This window comes from Vigna umbellata, chromosome 8 (genome assembly GCF_029865625.1).
Source record: "Vigna umbellata cultivar VRB3 chromosome 8, Vumbellata_1.0, whole genome shotgun sequence".
NCBI lineage: Eukaryota > Viridiplantae > Streptophyta > Magnoliopsida > Fabales > Fabaceae > Vigna > Vigna umbellata.
In genome coordinates, this window is record NC_142172.1 from 27591569 (window position 1) to 27615582 (window position 24014).

A 24014-nucleotide genomic window follows, 5' to 3' on the forward strand; every position below is an offset into this window, starting at 1 on the left:
GATCATTTATAAAGTTGTTGAGAGTCCAATGAGAAAATTGATGTTGGAAGTTTTCGTTGTTCCGACGTCTACTTGGCCTGTGGGAAACCAAAGGTCAGTTGTAATTTCTTACAACTCTGCATTTACTCATTTTGAAGGGTATATGAGGTCGAAATATGAGAATTCTAATGTCATATACCATTTGTAGATGTAGTTTTAATGGTCTGTGAGACTACGCTGAGTGTGTACGCCTACGGTTCCCAGTGACCGCATGTAAATCTTCAATATTTGCATGCTTCACCAACTCCACTCAGACAATCCCCATTACCCAAATAATATGATTTTCTCAAAATGCAAATGCAAATGCAATCCCAATTCTCTTCGTAATAACAAAGAACCTAACTTTTTCAGTTTTTCCAACCACTGAGCGCAACCAAGATGACACAAGGCTTCTAATTTCTGATAGGATTGTGTTATTTACTCTCTTTTAATCTATGTCTGAAATGGGTTTTCTGATTCATGGAGTCTTTTGATTGTTGTGTGTGAGTTTGGTTTGTTTGTTTTTCGTTTTGTTTTTTTTGTTGTGTTCTGTCACTGGTTGTTGGTGTGTGAAAGCATTGAGATGGGGAAAGAGATGTTGGAGAATGTGAAAGACGATGGGGGCCTTGAGGAGCTTGAGATGTTGCTGAATGAGATCCCTCAGGCAACATCAAACAATCTTTACCACGGGAAATCATATGATGTTCGTGATGGTGATGATCATCATAATCATGGTTTTTTTGTGTCTAATGGAATGTGTGGTGTGTGTGATGATGACCCATTTAGTCAGATTCAGTATCCATGTGTCTCGTCTCCTGCGAGTGGTTTTTCTCTGCAATCTGATGGTTCTTCCTCAAGCTTGTTCTCTTCTGGACATGCTTTGTCTGACACTGGATCACCAACCCCTCCTCCATTGGAGGATCTTAAATCCACCATGCCTTCTGGAGGTTCTTCTTCTTACCCTAATAACCGTTTCATCACACCTGATTCAACTGTTTTTAATAATGCCAATGGAGGTTTGGTTGATGAATTTGACCTGTGTGCCAATTTGAGTCGAATGCACATCAGCAATCAACAAGAGAGGCCTTGTGATTTCAAGGAACATTCGATGGGCATGAATAGGCCACTGTTTCCAGAATGTTCGTTCACTGGAAATGGTCCCAGCAATGTTCACACAAACGGGGCACATTGCAGTTTCAGGAGAGGTTCTTTGGATTGTGTTGGGGTTCAAGCCCCTGTGCCATGGAGCCCTGTAAATCATGATGGTGAAATGAATATGGCCTTGTCCGGGTTGACCCGGGACTATAGAATGGCTAATTTATTTGGATCAAGACAGTGTGCTGAAAGGACTGAGACAATGCTTTCTCAATTAAATGACTTTAGTGGTTCATTGAAGTCTCCATGCCATCAGACAAGGCAGCTGATGAATAACTACTACAGTGGAGGAAGTCGAAGCCAGCCACCGGAGTACACTCCTTTGAGTATAAATCCAGTGGTTGATGCGTTACTCTATGCTCAGAATAATGGAATGCATCTAACTGAAGAAACAGGCATGCAAAGATGGCCTACCTCTCCTCAGTTTGTTAATTTAAGACCTTATTTGGGTGTTCAAGATTTACTGCAGTATAGCCGTTCTGTGCCTAATAATGCAAGAGCTGTCCCTCTATCAAATGCTAGAATCCCACAAGGAAATATAGATGCAATTGCAAGTGAGGGAAGCTTCATCATACAAGGTGAAGGTGTAAATTATGTTGCTGGCAGAGGTTCGGATTCTTCCATGTATCATAGTAAGTCTGCACTACGGGGCACTGGCTTTGATAAGCATTGCAAGAGATCAGAGCTAGGCATGCCTTACCAGGTTGTAGGAAATTTTGACAATCCTAGGGGTGCCAGGATAGGTTGCTCCTTACCTTTGGTGCCCAAATACAATTCTCTAGCTGAAGCCCAAGGTTATATATATTTAATGGCTAAAGATCAGCATGGCTGTAGGTTCTTGCAAAAAATGTTTGATGAGGGTACACGGGATGATGTTCAAGTGATATTTAACGAGATCATTGATCATGTAGTGGAACTTATGGTGAATCCTTTTGGAAATTACCTTATGCAGAAGTTATTAGATGTATGCAATGAAGAACAGAGGATGCAAATCCTTCTAATCCTTACTGAAGAACCTGGTCAGCTTGTCAGAATCTCTTTAAACACTCATGGCACTCGTGTGGTATCAGAGCTATGGTTAGAGCCTATCCTAGCATTATTGGTTGTTTGTTGGGCATATTGTTCCATCCATTATCGGGCCGCTATTGACCACCCATTAATGTCTAATCTCACGCTCGAGATGTATATACCTCGGCGTGAGGGGGGTGTGTTGGAAGTCCCACATCGACTAGAGATAAGGCCAAATTAAAGTATATAAGTGGATGCAGACCTCACCTTACAAGCCGGTTTTGTGGGGATGAGTTAGGCCTCCCCTTCTTCCGAGGATTTCAAAAGCACCTCCACTTTTACAAAACGTATGCACAACAATATAACGTCTCTAGTGGGGAAACCAACGTTAAATGACGTCGGGATTTCCCTTTTCTGACGTCAATTAGTATATACTTTAATTTGTATTAGTTTTAAGCGAGCTTTAACTTGTGCTAGACAGCCTTGGATGACCTTGGTAGGTTGATTTTGATCTTCCTTATTGCTTTTAAACATCATGCTCTTTGTTGATGAGTTTTGTGATTTTTATTGAGTTATTCTACGTTTGATAAATCCTTAGCTTGGCATTATTCCATCACTTTTTTTCAAAGTTAGTTAATGTGTCTATTGTAAGTTATTGTTTGTTTGAGTAGTCTGGTCGTTTCACCATAGATAAAAAAAACTGTTTGGATTAGGAGAAAAAATATTGCAAAAGTGAAGAAAAAATGGTGAGAAAAATTAAAATTTATTTGATTTGTTGTGATAAAATATTTTTTTTTCATATTAATATTTAGAAAATAATTATATGATTTTTTTAAAATAATTTGATATAAAAATTATTTTTAAAAATATGAATTAGAATGAAAATATATTATTATAAATTTCAATAAATAAAATGTATCTTTAAAATAATAATATATTAAAATAAATTATAATTAAATTTAATGAAATAAAAAAGGTTTTTAAAATAGTAACATATTAAAATAAATAACTTTAAAATTATTAAATTTAAATAATTTTTTGTAATATGTATATATGTTTTAATTATTTATCTAAAAGATATAATATTACCATAATCAATAGTGTACGTGCGTTTCCTTCCAAATCAGCTCATATGTGCAAGGAAATATTAGAGTTGTCGTTTCCTTATTTTTCATGATTATTACATTTGGCACTTTATATTTCCGATTTATTTCCTTATGCACAGCAAATGGTTGTTTTTCCATTATCAGAGAACGAACAGGTTAGTGAAAGGTGAAAAAAATACAAAAAAAAGTTTGCGAAAAATTGAGTGATTTGAGATATAATAATTTAAATATGTATATATATATATATATATATATATATATATATATATATATATATATATATAATGACTAAATTATCTTTGTTATTATAATTTCATTATTAATATTAATATTATTATAATTATTCTTAATACTTTTGTTGATATTTAATTTAAATACGATTATTATTTTTAAACACCTTTTTATTATTTTGTTTGAATCAACGATATTAACCACACGTCGTTAGCACACAAAAATTAACGTCGTCAATGAAAAACAAGCAGTCATTATGTAAGAGTCCTGGAACCAAATTGATAAAAAAAAGTTAAGTATGAGAACTAAAACCAAAACCAATAATTGTTGAAAGTTCAGGATTATCATACTAAAACCATTGTCATTATGTAGCCATGGTGGAATAACTGACCTCTCAAGATTAAATGGAGATTATGTTATGATTAAGATCATATAAAGCTCAAAACCTTAATTCTTGAGATTGTAATACATATAGTAGATACATGTGTGTGTGACTGAAAATAAGCAATAATCAAATCAAAATCAATCACTGGAAATGAAAAGTAAATGCCCTTTGATGAAGAAACGAAACGGAAACCAACACTAGGTCCCCCACCGCACAAACACAACACCCAAAATAGAACGAAGACCACGAGCAGTGTTGAAGATGAAAAAGGTGAAGACACAAACCATTTATTTGTATGTGAAGAAGAGGAAAACAAAAACCTTTGACCCAAAAATGAACTCCAAACAATTCTTTGTTTTTTCAAAATTTAGCCACGATCCCCCATATTTCAAACTGTTCCAATCATAACTTGCTGTGGAACGAACATAATTTTTGGAAACAGTGCAAACTTATGAGTCTGCCATCTAACTCTTAGATTTTGACTAATATGCTGACACCCAAAATTATCATATAGCTAAGAGCACCCATAAAAATTGAGCTCAATTCCATAATAAACTAATTGACGTTTGATAGATGTTTCTTAGTTGCACGTAAATTGGATGAAACTTTGAACTAGAAGTTGATTAAGTATCAAAAGGTTTAACTACCAATATCTCTTAGATTGGCTGACCTTTGGGAACAATTTGATCTTTGAGCCACATGTAAATAGGAACCAACACAAACCATGTAGCTGCCAAGGCACCCAAAAGAAAGCGCATTAAGAAGACAAATGGATTGACGGGCTTTTCAACATCTTCTTCCTTTGGACCAAGCTGCAGCAAATTGTAGAAACCCAGTCAAACATCATATTTTACATTTTACTCCTCTTGTTAAGCTACAATAAGGAAATATACTTTTGAAATATACTAATACATTACCATCTTGTAAAGTCAAGGGGATAATAATGTATACATTTTGAAAACAAATCGCATATTAAATCAAACCTTAAATCCTATAACTATATTATTTTGAATGGAAATTTTGCAGCTGAGCAAGAAAACTATGTCTTACATAGGCAAAAGGTAAAGTAGGTTAGCCCTTAATTGGAAATCCAGCCTCTAAACCAAATTATTCATGATATTTACTCAAAGAACATAAAATATAACATTCAGTTAAAGAAAACCAGAACATTTGCTTGCCTCTGTACAATAATTTTGTAAACAGAAACTATTATATTACACTTCAACTTATTCAATGAATGAGAGCCTTTATAAGTTGAAATGAAAGTGTGAAACTTGTTGACCTAACTAAGCATGTAAATCAAAACTGAAAGCAAGCAGTAAATTCAACCTTGTTAGTTTGATCATCATACTCAGCAAATGATTACATCTGCTAATTATTCATGTTAAGTGTCTACTTTGTTTATGATTACATCTGCACATCATCTAGGAGTTCAAGTTAATATATGACTAACAAATTGTTAGTCATATATAACAAATCCCCGAAGAAAACAGGGGCAAAAGAACAAAAATATAGATTGAAAACCTAAGAAGACAAATACCTGCAAAGGAGAATCCCCAGATGCAGGTTTAACACCGGTCACAGAACAACCCATAATCAAGCCATGCCGGCGAACTCCACGATACCATTTTGGACCAATCCTTTTCAGTTGGACATCCTTAAACCCTGCCTTTTGAAACCAGTCAATATACTCCTCCTCCTTGGGAAAGAGCATCCAAACATCTGCAAAGAAACGAGACAACCAAAATGTTGGGTACACAGGACCAATTAGACACGCCTTGCCTCCAAGTTTCAAAACTCTGTAAGCTTCCTTGATGCCTCGCTGCGGATCCGGCCAATACTCAATACTGAGAAACAAAAGCACGCAAATCACCTCTTTTACAGCTAACCACTATTGGAAATCCATTGAGAAGTAAAAATCACACTTGGAATGTGGAAGCTTTAACTATTTGCTTCTTAAAATCACATCCAAAAACATGAGAAATCACATCTGGGATGAGGAACCAAACGCAGTAATATACATCTATATACACATAAAATAACCAAAATGTAAATTAACTTCCAATCTAGGTCACTGAATGATCCGAACTCTTCAATAACGACAATGCAACTATAGCACAGCAATGAAAATTTGTCATCACACAATATCATCATATAAGAACAAATTAAAACATCATAGACAAGACAGGTAAAGACAAGATTTACCTTCCTGCTGATACATATCGATCAGCATAATCAGTTCGAAAGGGGAGATCCTCAGCATCCCCTTCGATTATCTTGCACTCCTTGAGTGGTTCCTTCTGCTTGGCCTTAGCAAGCTGGTGGGGTGACTGGTCAAGGATGGTGACATTTTTGGCATTCACGTGCTTGACAATTCCCAGAGTGGTGAAACCCGTGCCACCACCAACATCAACAACAAGCATATCCCTGGAACTGAGATCAGCGGGTTCAAGGGCTTCATCCCTCATGTCCTCGGTCCAATGGCCAGGGTTAATCACATGGTCATAAACAATAGAGAGAAACCTATAGAACCAAAACGCCTCTTTCTTGTGCTGAATGAACCTGGGCTGCGACGTTGGCCTGGAAGCCGAGACACTACACTTGGGCACCACCATGCTCCTAGAGTTGGGGATTCTAGCACTGCTAGTAGTAACAAAACTCACTCTGGGAAAAGCCTTACCATGAAAATCTGAAGCCGTGAAACCCAACCCGTTTCCGGTTAGGGTTCTCAGAGTTAGCTTTTCAGTTCCACTGAGCATTACCGAAGCCATTGAACCAATCTACACAGAAAAACCACAAAAAAAGTTCAATTGAAAAGAAGCATTAGTTTATCGTGGAAACAGAGATGTTATCCAGAAAAACGAAGGCGGAAAGTGGGAAATTATTAGGCTTAGGTAAGGAAGAAGAAGAAACAAAAAGGGGAAGCATAACCTTAAAGTGGCGGTTGAATTTGGTGTGGCTCACACAAAATAGTACTATTAATTCAGATTCATTTCTAACCACTCACTGCTACTACATAAGAAAACCAACACCAAATTATACGTTATTAAGATAGCGTTACACCAAATTGAGTTTTTTACACTTTTTATCCTCTCCAATTAGTAAGAATTCAGAACAATTAGTACACCAAAACCAAATCAGGGAAGATTATCAATACAGATGATTATTCAGTGAATACTTCTTTTTGCAACCATTTACATGCTGATGGGAGATACCTTGTTCAATGTCTCTGCTAAGCAAATGGTAAAAAGAAGTATTAAACAAAAAAATATTTTTAAACTTCTAAAGAAATACTAGTTGGTAAATAAAATAGTTTAGTTAAGATTATTTTTTATATTATTAACATTGAATGAGTTTATTGATTTTTAACTTTAATGAAAAATCTAACAATACGAGAATTAAACTTAAATTAAAAATATAATTAAAGATTCACGAAAATTTCCTAGAATTCTATAATCTTAATTTTGGAGAAAAACAAACATCTCCATACTTTTATTTTCTCTTCCATTCTTATCAAATATAAAATAATTTGTAAAATTAATTTTATTTAAAATATAAAATTATGAATTTAATAATATACCAAATATATATATATATATATATATATATATATATATATATATATTAGAACGATATATAGAATTATCACTGTGTATTTTTTTCATTAATAACACACATAGTGAGGCCTATTGAACAACGTAGAGTCATTGATTGGCTTTGGAAAATCGTTGAGGTCTTTAACGGGTTTCAAAAATCGTTGAGTCATACACCGAACTATTAATCAGTCTATCCACCTCACAACTTTTCCAATATCTCTCACATCAAAACACAGAACCCTTATCCCTCCTACTTTATAAGAAAATGAAATATTAGGTTTACCTTCATCATCATTAGATCCATTTAGTGAAGATGAAATTCTAAGCCAACACGATCATGATAAACAAAACTTAGATATCCCCTCAATACATCAACAACAACAACAACCTTTTACATCTATTCCATACAACCTACCTCAACACCTCTAATCCTATGAAGAATTTCCCTCGCATCTACAAAATATCCTCATGTATATGATCACCATTCGGTTTTGCATGGCACTTTTGACCATCAAGGAACATTGACTCAGGGAATGAGGTTCCAAACCAAGAAACAAGTCATTGATGCTCTAAACACATTTCACATACAAAACCATTGTACATACAAAACGACACATTCTAACACAACAATGTTGAGGGTGGAATGTGTTCATCAACAATATCCATGAAACTGTCAAGCCATCGTACACAAGATCAAGTCTGAAAAATAAGAAAAATTGATGGTGCCCACACATGTGCGACGTAACTCATCACACAAGAGATCACAACAGGCTGGGATCATGAATCATTTCTCATCACATACGTGAGATGGTCGAATCTGACCCATCCACACCAATTGCAATAATTATTGTTTCCATTAAGACCTCTGTGGGGGAACACTACATCCTATAGAAAGGCTTGGTTGGCTAAACAACATGCAATTGAACATGTGTATGGGTATTGGGAAGAATCGTTCAACAAATTGTTATGCCTACTACAATCCTTGCAAACTTTTCTTCCCAACTTTGTGTACAAATTGAAAACATAACCAATTATTGATGGCCAGGAGGTTCGACAAAACCAACAATATTTCAAAAGACTTTTCTGGACCTTCAAACCTTGTATTGATGGATTCCCATATTGCAAACCATTGGTGCAAGTGGACAGAACATTCTTGTACGAAAGATATAGGGGGACTCTTTTGGTGGATGTGGCATAAGATGGGAGAAACAACATACTCCCCATTGCTTTTGCTATAGTTGAGGGTGAAACAGTAGACGCTTTAGACACTAATATAATTAGTTATGTTCTTCATAGACAAACTTGGGATTTCCGATCTCAGGTAAGATCGGTTCAGGATCATGGGATCCTTTTCTATCAAATAGGAAGGGCTATTTCACAAAATGTACTTCTAAGTAGTTGCTCCATAGATCCTATATCTATCTATATGAAGAAGAAATCATGTGACGGGGGATTCTTATTTGTACAAGTGGTACTTCGAACTTGGAACGAGTATGAAGAAATTAACGATACTTCTTTACCTTTTGAGTTGTTCTGCCGGATCGGTGGCTCAAGACCTTTGGTCTCTACTCGAACCTGATGAAAAAAATGGGATCACATCTTATGGACTCGTTGAGAAGAATTCTGATCTAGTTCATGGCCTATTAGAAGTAGAAGGTGCTCTGGTGGGATCCTCACGTACAGAAAAAGATTGCAGTCAGGTTGTTTTTTCTAAAACACCTTAAGAGACATGTAACACCTCAACAAAACTTGTGCTTAATTTTGGATCGCCACAACTTCATTAGTGTAGCATTCAACAGACAAACCAATGGATGGCAATGTGTGCATGTGTATTGCATTCAACACATTGCACAAAATTTCATCCGAAGATTCATGGATACAAGTTTGAAGGACTTTATGAACCTTGGTAACTACTTCATTTTTAAAAAATTTAACCAATTGAATGTCGTCTTTATTATTCTTCGTTATCCGTAATCATTAATACTTTCTTAAATATTTTTGCAGCATACGCAATGATAAGCGTATGGTCATGTCTATTATGAAAATGTCACGAAGGTCCACAGGATGCTGATTCGAAATCAAACACCATAGTGTGGTTGAATTTGATAGAAATACAACAAGATTCAAAGTCGAGGAGATGGTAAACCCAAGAGAAATACAACTTGCAGGAAAATTTGTTGTCAGATTGGATGAACGATGATGTGATTGTGGCAAGTTTCAAAGATTCATCTACCGTGTTCACATGTCTTAGCAACTTCCAAACATGCTCAGTGAAAATTAAGAGAAAATTTATAACAAATAAAATAAATAAATTAAATATAAACAATTTTGAAATAAAGATGCTCTAATCTTAAGTGTCATCTTATATTTGAAAACTAAAATTTTGATTCTTTTACTATTTTAACGTACGTGAGTTATTATTAGAATAATTATATTACAAAATAAAAATAAATAATATAATTTGTACGTTCCTTAAAACAACTTAATTATTTTTCTCTGTATGAAACCCACAAGAGATAAAAGATACCAAGTTTAAGTTGCATTTAATGAAATAAAATATATTGGTGTGGAAATGCTTGTGCCTTCGTATATTGTTAAAAGTCATCATCGAACATTACAAAGATTCCAGCTACAAGAATCCACGGGGTTTCCAGTGGCATGACATATTAGGCGTTGGATTCTCCGTTGTAACAATGAACGCAGCAACATAGATACAATGAGAATATACAGATGGAAAGAGTGAGAAGAGTGGGTGTTAGGAAACGATGAATCACTTACCGTCGAACCTGTTGCCCGATGAAGGAAGCCCGGAGTGGATGAACAAGGGGGACAACATGTGGCAGTTAACGGCAGGCACTCTGGTGGGCCTGCAAAGTGTTCCGGGCCTGGTCATCCTCTACGGCAGCATAGTCAAGAAGAAATGGGCTTTGAACTCTGCGTTCATGGCCCTCTACGCTTTCGCGGTGGTTCTTGTTTGTTGGGTGGGGTGGTGCTACCAAATGTCCTTTGGTGAAAAGATTCTTCCATTTCTGGGACGTCCAAACGTGGCTTTAGACCAACAATTCCTTAGGGACAAAGCTTTTTCTGGAGATTTTCCCAACGCCACTATGATCTACTTTCAGCTCGTCTTTGCTGCCATCACGTTGATTCTCATCGCAGGGGCGTTGCTCGGGAGAATGAACTTCTACGCTTGGATGTTATTCGTTCCACTTTGGGTCACCTTCTCTTACACCATCTGCGCCTTCAGTATATGGAGCCCCGATGGATGGTTGTTCAAAATGGGCCTCATTGATTACTCCGGTGGCTTTGTTATTCACCTTTCTTCTGGGATTGCTGGTTTCATCGCAGCATCTTGGGTATGTATAAATAATTCATCTTTCATACATCATCTCCCTCGTAACTATATATGTAACATGAGTTTATTACAAGACATGAATGAAGTGGAGAACGTGATTCTGTATGCAGGTAGGGCCAAGGACAGTGAAGGATAGAGAGAGGTTTCCTCCAAACAACATACTTCTGATGCTGGCTGGGGCTGGCCTACTATGGATGGGGTGGACCGGATTCAACGGTGGAGATCCATACGCAGCCAGCATAGATGCATCTCTGGCCGTTCTGAACACCCATGTCTGCACGGCCATGAGTTTGTTGACTTGGCTTTTCCTTGATATCCTCTTCTTTGGAAAACCTTCAGTGATTGGTGCCACTCAAGGCATGATCACTGGTTTGGTTTGCATCACCCCTGCTGCCGGTACCAAACCAAACCTTCTTTAACCACATATTTTATGAAAGTTTGAACCTTGTGAGGAATCTGAAACTTGATTTATATGTTTGAGTTTAGGTGTGGTGCAAGGTTGGGCAGCAATGATAATGGGAATAATGTCAGGAAGCATCCCCTGGTACACAATGATGGTCCTCCACAAAGAGATTAGGCTCCTAAAACAGGTGGATGATACCATGGCAGTTTTCCACACTCATGCAGTGGCTGGATGCTTAGGTGGTATTTTGGCTGGTTTCTTTGCTGACCCTGACCTCTGCCGTCTCTTCTATGGGGTAGAGGATTCGGTGCACTATACGGGCCTTGTATACGGCATATTCAGAGGGAGGCCTAAGGCAGGGTGCAGGCAAATGGGGGTTCAGCTTCTTGGCATCGTGTTTGTAATAGTTCTGAATGTCACCACAACCAGCATTGTGTGCTTGGTTGTTAAGACCATTGTTCCACTTAGGCTGCAGGAAGATGAGTTGGAAGTTGGAGATGATGCAGTGCATGGTGAGGTTGCATATGCATTGTGGGGTGATGGAGAGAGGCTTGAGACTGCCACTCAGGCTTTGAGTTTTGGGATCAATCATGAATGGCCAACTGTTGATGTAAAAACTTCCACTGATGCAGAAATGGAGTGATTGTCATTGTTTGAGAGGGAAATGTTTAAAATAAGGTGTAGTGGTGTTAGGATGAGAATTTTCATTCCTCTCATGGTTGTTTTGTTGGAAGATCACTCCATTTTACATTTCCCTTTTATCAAATATCAAATAGTAATGTTGTTATAACTTAACAACTTTTTTTTAATAATTTTTTTTACATAATTACTATTTTATTCGTTTGTATGTTTTAAACGTATCAATCACTTGATTTATATATTTTAAACAGAACGAATCACGAAACATCACGGCTATTGTAAAAAATGTTATGTTAAAAAATCATTTTCCTATCAAATAATATATATTTTATCTATGTAGTTCAATCTTGTGACTTATATGATCCAGAAAGAGGATAATCATATACATCTATACTCATAAATATCTATTAAACATTTTTTTATTATATTATATATCTTATTTTATAAACTCGTGACTTTTATCTTTTCTTTTTTAAGTATTCATAAAGTGTTGATCAATACTTTATGTGTATAAATAACTTTTTTAGATAAATTCAATTCAATTCATGTTATCTTTAACCAACTCTATCAATTTAGAAATTATGAGGTATTCTTTTTACCAACTTCATCATAGACTTTCAATTATAATCATAACAAAGCTCAAAATATAGAATTAATTAGCAATTTGCTTTTAGGGATCAATTTTAAAACTTCTCCAAAATATCATAAATGTGTCTAGAAAAACGATTTTAAAATAAAGTAATAGAACTTTCAAACACTATTTTTTTTGTCAATCAAATTATCCATACACACTAGTGTGTAAAGGGAATTCCATGACATCAAATACAATAACACTATTGCAATTTTGGCAAAGTTTTTTACGAAAGTTCCTAGGCAACCTTCTTTAAAAGTTGCATAGTGGAGAAACGACAACAATACAACAATTATTTCAGAGGTATGTTTTTTATTTTATTTTACTATTTTTTATTTATTAAATTTTGAGTTTGAATTGAATTAGGATAAAAATAAGAATGAATTAATCTGGGACATCAATTATATATATATATATATATATATATATATATATATATATATATATATATATATATATATATATAAAGACATAACATTTTATTTTTAGATTTTAAAAATTAATTTTAGGTTTAATAGCCAATTTAGTCCTCACTTTGGTTGAAAAATCTCAATTTAGTCCCTCGTTATAAAAGTGTTTTGAATTAGTCCTAACTTTTAAAATAGTGGGTCAGATTGGTCCTTTCTGTTAAATATAAGTTAACAAAATTAATGGATGATGATGTGACACAACTTAAAGCTAACGAGGGACCAATCTAACACATCAGCTTTAAGCTGTGTCACATCATCATCCATTAATTTCGTTAACTTATATTTAACGAAAGTGACCAATCTGACCCACTATTTTAAAAGTTAGGACTAATGTAAAACACTTTTATAACGAGGGACTAAATTGAGATTTTTCAACCAAAGTGGGGACTAAATTGGCTATTAAACCTTAATTTTATTATAAATTCATTTTACTAAATTATAATTTTTTTACATTTTAAAAATCAATCTTATTAATTATTTTTAATTTTTTACTTTTTATAAATATTTTTACAATTAAATATAACCTTAACAATTATCATTTTATATTATTTTAATAACTAGGGGCATTTTGGTAATCTTTAATTTATACCAATTAAACAAATTTTTTTCATCTATCACATCAATCAAATCCTACATTAATTCTCATAAACTTTACTTCTATATTCATTCTCAATTACCTTCAAATCCACTCAAACAAACAACAAAAAATTTACCCTCAAATCCATTCAATCACTCTCTCCCAAATCATCTTTCACAAATCCTCACATGTGAGCAAAGCATAAAAGTCTAGCATTGAATAAATGACATTTTAATTAACTTTTTTTTTTCTAAGTTAGATTAGCTTTTTTATTTAATAAATGTTTATTTTGATTTTGAAAATATATATTATGTACTGAAAATTTATATTTGAATTGTATATGATGACTTCGAAAAAATTGACCACTTTCATGGAGGGACGACCACCGCAAGTGTTACTTCTTCCACAAGAATTGGTGTTGTTGAATCACAAATGGGTTGTGATGTGAGTTTGAACGGTGGAGTAAGAGATTTTATATTTTTCTAATCTTTCTTTTTTTGCAAGGAGTAAAGCTTTGATCTCTTCAACAGAATAAGGGTCAATACGTGAGAGGATGACAGTGATAAAAACATCATATTGGTTAGGTAAAATTGTTCAAGATGGCATCATTGTGTGTTGAAAGTCCCACATCGGTCTAACCTGGCTCTGATACCATGTTAAGAAGTAGACTTTAAGCCTAACTCAACCCCACAAAACTAGCTAGTCAGATGAGATTTGCACCCACTCATATATTATGAATTGACCTTATAACTAATCGATGTGAGACTTTCAACATTGTGATCATCTTCAAAGATTGGTGTGTCTATAGCTGCGAGAGAATCAATAGTGTGTTTAATATCAAGAACGTAGTCAGCAATTGAACAATCGTGTTTCTAGGTTTTGAGTTGGATCTTTAATTTTTTTTATCTTTACATGAGATTGACTTGTATAATAGTTTACAAGCTATTACCAGATCTGTGCAGATGTGGTTAGTCAAACCATTTTGGTGAGCATTTTTGAAGACAGATTAAAGCACTCAAGCAACTATTAATTGATCTTGCTTTTGAAAATGGAGAAGTTGAGGGTTGATGATCTTGTTTGTGCGATCTTCAATGGTGGCGAATTGTGGTGAAGGATTAGAACCATCAAGATGTTGAAAGAAAGATAAACCAATGATGGTGGTGAGATTTTTTGTTTCCAAACTAACAAAATTTCATCATCTAATTTGATGTTGATAGGATTGGAGAATGTATGGGGGTGTAAAAGATTGAACAAATGGGTTGGAGGTGGATGTGGAAATATTTGGACGTACATAAGTCATGGTTAATCCTTCATCTCTTATATAAACAATGGAGAGAAAATAAGAAAATAAATGTATTGATAGAAAGATTTATTACGTTGAACAACTAAAAGAGAGAAAAATATATACACGAAAGATAAACATGCAAAAGCATACACACGTGAGAAAATAGTAACAAATATAACGTAATTAATATAATTGATTCTCTTTAAGGTTTTAGTTAGAACATGGTTGATTTAGCTAAGATTGATATACATTATTTTTTGTCGAGATTTAAGTATCATGAACTCAACCAATAAATAATTTTTTTAAATAATGACCAATTTTAATAACTAAAAATAACTAGTTATTATAGTGAATAATTTATAAACTAAAAATTATTGATAATGAATAATTTTAAGGAAATGTGACATCACGCGCGCCGTTTGCTACCTTACTGAAAACTTAACGCAGTTACATTTTAAGGACTAAAAATACGAGTTTCAAAAGTAAGAGGACGAAAATGAACAAAGCGAGGGACAAAACCAATATCACTTGATAGTTTAGGGACTAAAAACATATTTAATCCTAAAATATTATAATCAGTTTCTAAATTAGTAACTAAAATAGTTTCTATTATGAATTGGTATTTAAATTGATCACTAACGTTAGCTACCAAAAGTTTTGACTACTAATAAAATTTATTTCTAAATTGATTTATAATCAAAAAAATTAGTCTTTAAATATATTTTTACTCATTATTTATAAATTTTCTTGTAACGAATATTTTTTTTTATAAATAATAAATACTTCCTTTAGTAAAGTCAATTATGTTTGTGTTTTACGTGACACCGGATTATTGATGTTATTTGTCAACCAACTTTAATTAGGATTTACTCATTTAATATCAATAATATTTTTCGACTTATGTCAAACACATTATTTTTAAAATTTATGTCAATTTAGATTTTTTTTAATTGACGTCACTCGAAGTTTTTTTTTTCTAATCAATAACAATTACAATTATTATTTTTGATAATGTAGATCATATTGTATTGTTCTCACTATATTAATAAAAAAAATCAAGTACTTTTAGGAAAACTATGTTTTGATAAATGTAAATTAAGTTTCATATTTGACTTCTTGTCACGGGATATATATATATATATATTGTCATGGTTATTTATTTTATTAACAACATAAATATTAGAGATTTTTTCCTACACTCCAAATTTTCTTTTTATTCCCATTTTATCCCTCATTATTGTATATTAAATAATTAAATAAATTAATACAGCTCTCTTCTTCCTTTCTCCATAAAACTCTTCTTCCTTAACCTAAATTCAGACATTCTTCCTCTTGCTCACAAAAATCTCGTTTTGCTTTACATTAAAGAACTAAGCATTTATTCAAAGAGGTTTGGTGGAAGATTATTTCAACAAAGTAATCTTCAACTTCAAATCCGGATAACATTTTGGTATGAAGTATTAAAGAAGAGGTTTCAGGTGTGATGATTTAGGGTATTTTGGATTTTGGTTGTGGAAGAATTTGATTATGGAATTCGGTTATAAGGAATTTTTTTCACCGGATTTCACATTCTGGTTTGGTTCACCAAATATGGATAACAAATCGAATCAGTGAAGAACGAAATCCAGAAAATGGATGTTGACCGGATTATGAAATTTGGTATGGATTTTTAGGGGGTGTACTCACTCGATTTCAAAATCTGGTATTTGAGAAAATTTAACTAGATTTTGATATCTAGTACGGTTTTCCCGAATCAAGTGTTGCACACTACATTCTGAAATCTATTGATTAGATTCCATAAGTTCATACTGAATTTCATAATCTAGTCCACATCAATTCACCCAAATTTTGTAATCTGGTTTTCTTTTCCCAGTCATATCGGATTTGTAATCCAGTACATAACACGAATATTGTAATATGGAAATGAGATGCATTGATGTGAAATTATGCAATTATGCTTGGAGAGAATTATGTATTCATTAGTTTGTGTTGTTTGTAGGTGATTATGCTAGGAATTTTATAATTGATGAGGTATTTTATACACATGATAAGTTATTTGAGTGGGTGCAAGGTATTTCTTTAGAGCTTAGGTTTGTTATTGTTATTATGAGATTTGATACAATTAATAGTCAATATGGGAGGAAGAGTTATGCGTTGTTCGGATGTGAAAAAGGTGAAAAATAGTGTTGTCAAAACGAGTTAGAACTCGTGAGTCCACTACAAAAAAGTAGGGTATTACCGAAGGCCAGAAGCCCTCGGAAAATGCCAAAGGCCGTCGATAATGGGTGTTTACCGAAGGCTTATCGACGGCCAAAAATCCTTCGGTAAATCTCTTGTCGCTAACAATTACCGAGGGCTTCTGCCCTTCGGTAATTACCGAAGGGCAGAAGCCCTCGGTAATTACCGAAGGGCAAAAGCCCTCGGTAATGGCCATTCGAGGGTATTTACCGAAGGGCAGAAGCCTTCGGTAATGACCTGCTGTGGGCATTTACCGAAGGGCAAAAGCCTTCGGTAAAATGCAGAGCAGGTTTCAGAGAAATGGTTTTTCTTTGCAACCCACACCTGTATATCAAATTTCAATTACAAACAGACCTGCATATCAGTTTTCAAGCACATACAAACATGCATAATGTGCATCTCAAAGATGCAATCAATTATCAATATCCATTGAACATCAATTAATCCATAGAACATCCATTAATGTATAGATTATGTAATTATAGTTCAAATATAAAACAATGTAACAAAAGGATGTTCTAACATCCAAAGTCTGGAAGTAGATCTAACTAACACTGAAATGATATCAAGTCTAAAATGTTCTAATATCTAAATGTTTGTCTAACAAAGTAAGAAGAAAATGAAACTAATAATGTACATAACTATCATCAGAATGATCTTCATCATCCTGCTCCTCTACTGATGGCTGGACTGGTGTGGGTTGGACTGATGAGGGTTAGACTGATGAGGGTTGGACTGATGAGGGTTGGACTGATGTGGGCTGCTGAGTGGCAGCAGGTGATGAGGAGGGTCGTGACTGGGTGGGAGGGATATTTTGTTCGTCCTGTGAGGTTTGAGGCAAGACTCTCATGACCAGGGCCTTAAAATTTGTAAACTCTGCTCTGAGATCAGTGATCTCCTGCTCACGTTGATGGAGTTCCTGCCTGAGTTGAAGAACCTCGTCAGGAGTACTGGTGGAAGAAGAAGGCTGGTGCTTCATAGTACCTCCTCTGGATGCTGTATAGTTTGCAGCAAGCTGTCCCGCACCATACACTTGTCCCTTTTTCTTCCCACCAACGATGTCGATCCAGCACTGTGTCCTACGGATGTCATCATCTGCATTACTGGCATCATCCGGTGTAGGAGCTGACTCATGTTCAGATCTAACCTGTGAAAGTCTCGTAGAAAAGTCTTCCTATTGAAACATTAAAAGCAATGTCAGGGAACGATAGTATAACATAAATGAACAATTAGTAATAGTAATAGTGTTATTTGCTTACATAAGTCTTTCGAGATCTTTCATCAACAAATTGATTAGTTCCCTTCCGAACATGAGTCTGTGCAAAGACCTCATCAACATGGACCGCCCGTCCTAGAGCCTGTGCCTGTAACATAATTAAGAATTACAAGCGTACATATGAAATAGAATATACATAACTTATGTATGAAAGAAAAAGTTATGTAATGAGATTATACCATACGAATGGCATGCTCATGAATAGTGATCGACCCACCAGTATGCAGGGTGCCACCCCTTTCAGACGCTCTGTTCCGCTGGGCTTTGGCACACTTATTGCGGAACTCTACTGTATTCCAATGGGCCAGTAAAGAGTTCCAAATGTGCTCACCCAGCCAGTTAGGGCGCTGTCCTGCATTCCGGGCATCCCTAAACATCTCTGACAGCCGATGAGATGCTTTCATGTGGAAATTTCTGTGTATCTGAGTTTCATGTTCAGGTTTCCACTGCACCTTCATCTGTAACATTAAAGAGAACAAACATTGATTACAGAACATACTAAAATAAGACGGACATTAGTGTAATAGATTGCTCACCTGAAAGCGTTGCCAGAATGGCTTTCTGTCGTCATGAGGTATTGCTCCCCAAGTAGGCCATGGAGTTAAAAACTGTTGCTTTATTGAACGTGTGATGGCCTGGGAAGCAACCCTAGATGGAATAAACCTGCATAACAAAACTCATTTCAATTACAATATGGTTTAAACATCAAATGATATCAACAGATTATAAACTTACCCTTTACCATAGGGCTCAATCCATGGTCGATCATGGAGGGGCAGGTCAAGATCTTCAGCATCACCACTTGAATCTGGATCACCAAGTGGTGTGACAGTCTCAGAAGGAGGTACAGAAGATGAGGAAGGTATAGAAGTAGGGTCAGGGAGAGGAGTGGGGGTAATAACAATAGGGGGAGGAGTGGGGGTGGCAATAATAGGAGGAGGAAGAGGGTCTGCTGTAGGGGTTGTAGAAGGGTGTGCTGCAGGAGGAGGAGAAGGGTCTACTGCAGTGGTAGTAGAAGGGTGTACTGCAGGAGGAGGAGTAGGGTCTACTACTGGTGTAGGAGTCTGTATACTAGGGGTAGGAGGAGGCCCCACAGATGATGAACTACCGGGAGCAGGGGTAGGTAGTCTAGCAGGCACCCTAAGTACATACTTTGGTGCCTGTCGTTGCCTCTTCGTAGGCCTTGCTACCCCTTTTCCTTTATCAGGACACTCTGAACCTTGTCCCGTCATTACTGCATTCAAATGGTTACAAATAAAGCGAAAAAATATAAATAAATAAAGAACGATCTATTGTTTTCAAAGTCAATGTATAAGTAATTGCATACAACTTAAAGATGGTATTTTAGATAATGGTAATGAAATGATAGTCCAATTTGCTACAATAGATGTTCAACATTCAATCATCGTCATCATGATCATCATCTTCATCTTCATCTTCATCATCGTCTTCTTCTTGTTGTTCTTCTTCTTCATCGTCATCATCATCATCATCTTCTTCTTCTTCATCTTCTTCTTCTTCTTCTTCTTCTTCTTCTTCTTCTTCCTCTTGTTCTTCATCACCTTGTACTGTTGCTTCTAATTCATCTCCATCACCATCAGGGTCGACCAATGCGGTTATACGTTCAACTTCGATAATTTCTTGTGGTTGTGACATTTGGTCAAGTTGGTAGGCTACATCTTCCTCAACTTCATTTGAGTCTATGCGACCTCTAGGCTTCGTTTGTATTGCTACGGCCCAACCACGCTTGTCAATATTGCGAAATGGTGGATATGGCACATAATAAACCTGTCTGACATTAGATGGTAGAATGAAAGGATCAAAAGGCCCATATCTTAATCTCTGGTTCAGTTCGACAATATTAAAGCGTGGATCGACTCTAGTACCAGCTCTAGAAGGATCAAACCATTCACAATAAAAGAGTACCACTCTGTTTGGAGAAGTAGTGCTGTTGTACTCTAACTCATATATTTTATGAATGATGCCGTAGAAATCATCATAAGACCCCTCTGTTAGGCCCTTGACATACACACCACAATTTGATGTTTTCTTTCCTTTAGACCATTCATGTGTATGGAATTTGTAACCATTGATGAAGTAAGTGTGCCATTCTTTGACACATCTCATTGGCCAATTGGAGAGATGTCTTAACTCTTGAACCGTGGGAGTTAATGCCTGATTAAAAACCTACAAAGGAACTAACAAAATTATAAAAGCAATAGTCAAATTAACCTTGCTTTAAACGTAGGGAAAACTACGGACCTGATTTCTAAACCAATGGGGAAACTCTGAGTGTATTCTAGCAGAAGTATTTCCTTCTGCGACTTGCTCAGCCACAACAAATGAGCTGGTACAAATGAAATTCATTAGTGTATAACAATTAAACCGTTTGATAGATTAGAGATGGATGATGACATACTCAAGGTACGGCTTTACTTCACTGCAATTGATCAAGACATGGACATGAGCAGAGTTGAATTCAGCATCAGTTAACCAATGAGTGAATTATTTCCCTGCGTGACGGCCTGATTGTCGGAAAACTGATAATGCACCTTCACGTGGTTCAACTTGCCATTGCATTTCATTTCTGACATGAGTGGGGGACAACATGAAGTTCTTGAAATAATGGGAACAAAAATAAGTTGTCTCTCTGTGCAAGTAAGCTGCACAAATTGAGCCTTCCATTCTAGCTTTATTTTTAACTGAGCGTTTGGATTCTCCCATAAACCTTTCAAAGGGATACATCCACCTGTACTGCACGGGTCCCCCGAGCCAAGCTTCATATGCAAGATGAATTGGAATGTGCTCCATTGAATCAAAGAATGCAGGAGGGAATATTCTTTCCAATTTGCAGAGAATAATCGGGATATTTTCATCCATCTTTTTAAGGGAATCTTCCTTTAGTGTCGTGCAGCACAAATCTTTAAAGAAGTTACTGATTTCTATCAGTGGATTTAACACGTGCATTGGCAAACAACTGAACGCAAGAGGGATGAAAGTCTCCATGGATACATGACAATCATGACTCTTCAACCCTTGAATAGTACCATTCTGAACATTGGCACATCTGGACAAGTTAGAAGCATATCCATCTGGCATTCTAAGCTCCTTGATCCATCCACACACTATTCTTGTCTCGTCTTTTGACATGGTGTAATTTGCTTTTGGTTTAAATAATCGGCCGTTACCTTGTGCCTTCAACTCTAAGTCTTTTCGTCCACAATACAAAGGTAAATCTTTTCTTGCTTTCTCATTATCTTTTGTCTTACCTTTAACATCCATGACTGTGTTGAAGACATTGTCAAAGAAATTTTTTTCTGTGTGCATGACATCGATGTTGTGTCTTAGCAAGTTGTCCTTCCAATAGGGAAGTTCCCAGAATATGCTTCTTTTAGTCCAATTATGCCATTCCCCAAACCCTTCTAGCCTATTCTGACCAGATTCAGTCACTTTTGGATAGTCTTTCACTCTTCTCCACACGTGTGATCCAGTCAACTTTGGCGGGGGCATATCCGTTTCAACTTGTCCTTTGCGAAATGCCTTTTTGTTTCTTCTAAAGGGGTGATCAATAGGCAAGAACTGTCGATGGCAGTCAAACCAACTACTTTTCCGGCCATGACTCAATTGGAATGACTTTGTATGTTCCATGCAATGTGGACAAGCTAATCGACCATGTGTGCTCCAACCAGATAACATGCCGTACGCTGGGAAGTCATTAATAGTCCACATCAAGGCTGCCCTCATAAGGAAATTTTGCCTCCTTGAAACGTCATACGTCCAAACACCATTCCACAACTTCTTCAAATCATCAATCAAAGGCTCCAAGTAAACATCAATCAATGATTTGGGATTAGATGGACCTGGTATTATACACGATAAAAACATGTAAGGCTTTGTCATGCACATCTCAGGTGGTAGATTGTATGGGGTAACTATCACGGGCCAACATGAATACGGTGATGCAGACGCCTGAATGTACGGGGTAAACCCATCAGAGCATAGACCAAGTCTGACGTTATGCGGTTCACTAGCAAAGGATGGATGTTTACGATTGAAGTGCTTCCAAGCTTCACCATCAGAAGGATGACGCAAAAGTCCCGGAGTTTTGTTACCATCATGCCATGTCATGTGTTCTGCTGTTTGCATTGAAGTAAACAATCTTTGTAATCTTGGAATTATAGGTAAGTAGAACATGGACTTTAATGGAATTGGTTTTTTTTGCCTCCGTCCAGCATGCATTGTCTGATATCGAGGTGAGCCACAAAACTTGCATTCAACCAACAGTGCATCATTTTTGCCACTGTCATTGTCATAGAATAACATACATCCATTAACACAACAATCAATCTTCTTCACATCCAATCCCAACTTTGAAACACATTTTTTGGCTTGGTAATAGTTCTTCGGCATGAAATTGTTTGGCGGTGTCAAATCTAACATCAATTTTGTATAGAAGTCCACTGCTTGAATGGGAACGTTCCAATTAGATTTCACAGCCATGAGTCTAATGCACACTGACAATTTTGACTCAGATGAACCTTCAAATACAGGTAGATTTGCCTCTGTCAGTAAATTGTAAAACCTCTGCGTCGTTTCATTTGGAGGCTCTTCATCATGACTATCGTCTGCTTCTTCAGCATGGTGACGAAGAGCATTGTCGACCATCTCTTGCATATAGGCAAATTGATCTGTCTCAGATGTATGTACAACAGTATTCGAACCTGATGCAAGCCGTGTTTCAGCTCCAGTGGAGGTTGAAGGAATTTCTTCACCATGAAATGTCCAAACCGTGTAATTAGGCATGAACCCTTTTTGGTAAAGGTGAACTTTGACGACTTCATCTTTCAAAATCCTTGTACATTCGCACTTGATGCATGGACATCGAATCCCTCCATCAAGGGCATAATATTGACATCGTCGGGCCGTCTCCACGAACTCTTCAACTCCGATGACAAAAGATTCCTTCAAACCTCTCCTTCCACTATAACAACGGTCGTACATCCATCCACGATGGTTGACAAAATGGGCCATGTTCTGTGACAAGCCAAACAAATAAAAACTTAGCCAAAACATACACACTCCATGCGATATAAGTAATAAACCTATTACTACTCAAGTCAAACATGGAAGACAATTTCAACACTATTGTCATAGGCATTCAATAAGGGCATCCAAAGAGAAGTCCTGAGTATTGAAATGCCCCTGACATTCTAAGTGATTATGTGTACAATTTGGGGGAGTCAATAATCTAACATCACTAAAGTTCTCTTGTATAGAGTACTTTTACATACTTTGTACATTGTAAGTGTTTAAGGTACTGTTACCCTTCTCATTCTATTGAGAATGTTTTTAGTACCATAAGAAATTAAATGACTACTTAACTTAATGAAGGAGTAGCCTAATACATGAACATACAATATACAGGAGCATACAATAAATACATCAATATACAGCATATAGATCAACATTCAGTGGTTTTAGGTTCTTAGTTGTCAAATTTTGAGTTTAAGCTACTACTTTTAGCTACTTCATCTATTGTCTATTCGGAATAATTAATAGCTATATTATGAGCATGGCTTTATCACTTTCCAAACATAAAAGTCAGACAAAACTCCTAAAAGTTCAAACAGAATTCATCATT

At 35.9% G+C, this 24014-nt stretch overlaps 4 protein-coding genes and 1 pseudogene across 4 annotated transcripts; 2 read left to right on the top strand and 3 right to left on the bottom strand.

Annotated features, from left to right (window-relative positions):
* The first annotated feature begins 233 nt into the window (after positions 1-233).
* LOC124847087 (uncharacterized) lies at positions 234-2637 on the top strand. Its single transcript, XM_047324479.2, has one exon. The coding sequence runs from the start codon at positions 602-604 to the stop codon at positions 2420-2422; it is 1821 nt and encodes a 606-aa protein (XP_047180435.2). The 5' UTR covers positions 234-601; the 3' UTR covers positions 2423-2637.
* Positions 2638-4430: 1793 nt separating this feature from the next.
* Positions 4431-6978, bottom strand: APG1 (S-adenosyl-L-methionine-dependent methyltransferases superfamily protein). The gene is made up of 4 exons (XM_047321626.2): positions 6835-6978; positions 6109-6683; positions 5444-5750; positions 4431-4715 (listed from the first exon to the last, which is right to left on the bottom strand). The coding sequence occupies exons 2-4, from the start codon at positions 6672-6674 to the stop codon at positions 4560-4562; spliced, it is 1029 nt and encodes a 342-aa protein (XP_047177582.1). The 5' UTR covers positions 6675-6683; positions 6835-6978; the 3' UTR covers positions 4431-4559.
* Positions 6979-10264: 3286 nt separating this feature from the next.
* On the top strand, positions 10265-11924 carry LOC124844651 (ammonium transporter 2 member 5-like). The gene is made up of 3 exons (XM_047321628.2): positions 10265-10855; positions 10965-11250; positions 11341-11924. Exons 1-3 carry the CDS (start codon positions 10265-10267, stop codon positions 11898-11900), a joined length of 1437 nt encoding a protein of 478 aa, XP_047177584.2. The 3' UTR covers positions 11901-11924.
* A 5798-nt stretch (positions 11925-17722) lies between these two features.
* On the bottom strand, positions 17723-18731 carry LOC148194374 (uncharacterized; annotated as a pseudogene).
* Positions 18732-18888: 157 nt separating this feature from the next.
* Positions 18889-19605, bottom strand: LOC148194375 (uncharacterized). The gene is made up of 2 exons (XM_088096278.1): positions 19109-19605; positions 18889-19036 (listed from the first exon to the last, which is right to left on the bottom strand). The coding sequence occupies exons 1-2, from the start codon at positions 19603-19605 to the stop codon at positions 18889-18891; spliced, it is 645 nt and encodes a 214-aa protein (XP_087952404.1).
* Between the last annotated feature and the right edge of the window lie 4409 nt (positions 19606-24014).

Excerpts from the sequence above, each read along its gene's own strand:
- LOC124847087 (XM_047324479.2), top strand. The coding sequence starts at position 602 with ATGGGGAAAGAGATGTTGGAGAATGTGAAAGACGATGGGGGCCTTGAG.
- APG1 (XM_047321626.2), bottom strand. The coding sequence starts at position 6,674 with ATGGCTTCGGTAATGCTCAGTGGAACTGAAAAGCTAACTCTGAGAACC. Across the intron at positions 5,751-6,108 it reads CGATATGTATCAGCAGGAAG|TATTGAGTATTGGCCGGATC; the intron begins GTAAATCTTGTC and ends TTTGTTTCTCAG. Across the intron at positions 4,716-5,443 it reads CTGGGGATTCTCCTTTGCAG|CTTGGTCCAAAGGAAGAAGA; the intron begins GTATTTGTCTTC and ends AATTTGCTGCAG.
- LOC124844651 (XM_047321628.2), top strand. The coding sequence starts at position 10,265 with ATGAATCACTTACCGTCGAACCTGTTGCCCGATGAAGGAAGCCCGGAG. Across the intron at positions 10,856-10,964 it reads GTTTCATCGCAGCATCTTGG|GTAGGGCCAAGGACAGTGAA; the intron begins GTATGTATAAAT and ends TTCTGTATGCAG. Across the intron at positions 11,251-11,340 it reads TTGCATCACCCCTGCTGCCG|GTGTGGTGCAAGGTTGGGCA; the intron begins GTACCAAACCAA and ends GTTTGAGTTTAG.
- LOC148194375 (XM_088096278.1), bottom strand. The coding sequence starts at position 19,605 with ATGACGGGACAAGGTTCAGAGTGTCCTGATAAAGGAAAAGGGGTAGCA. Across the intron at positions 19,037-19,108 it reads ATTGAGCCCTATGGTAAAGG|GTTTATTCCATCTAGGGTTG; the intron begins GTAAGTTTATAA and ends TTTGTTATGCAG.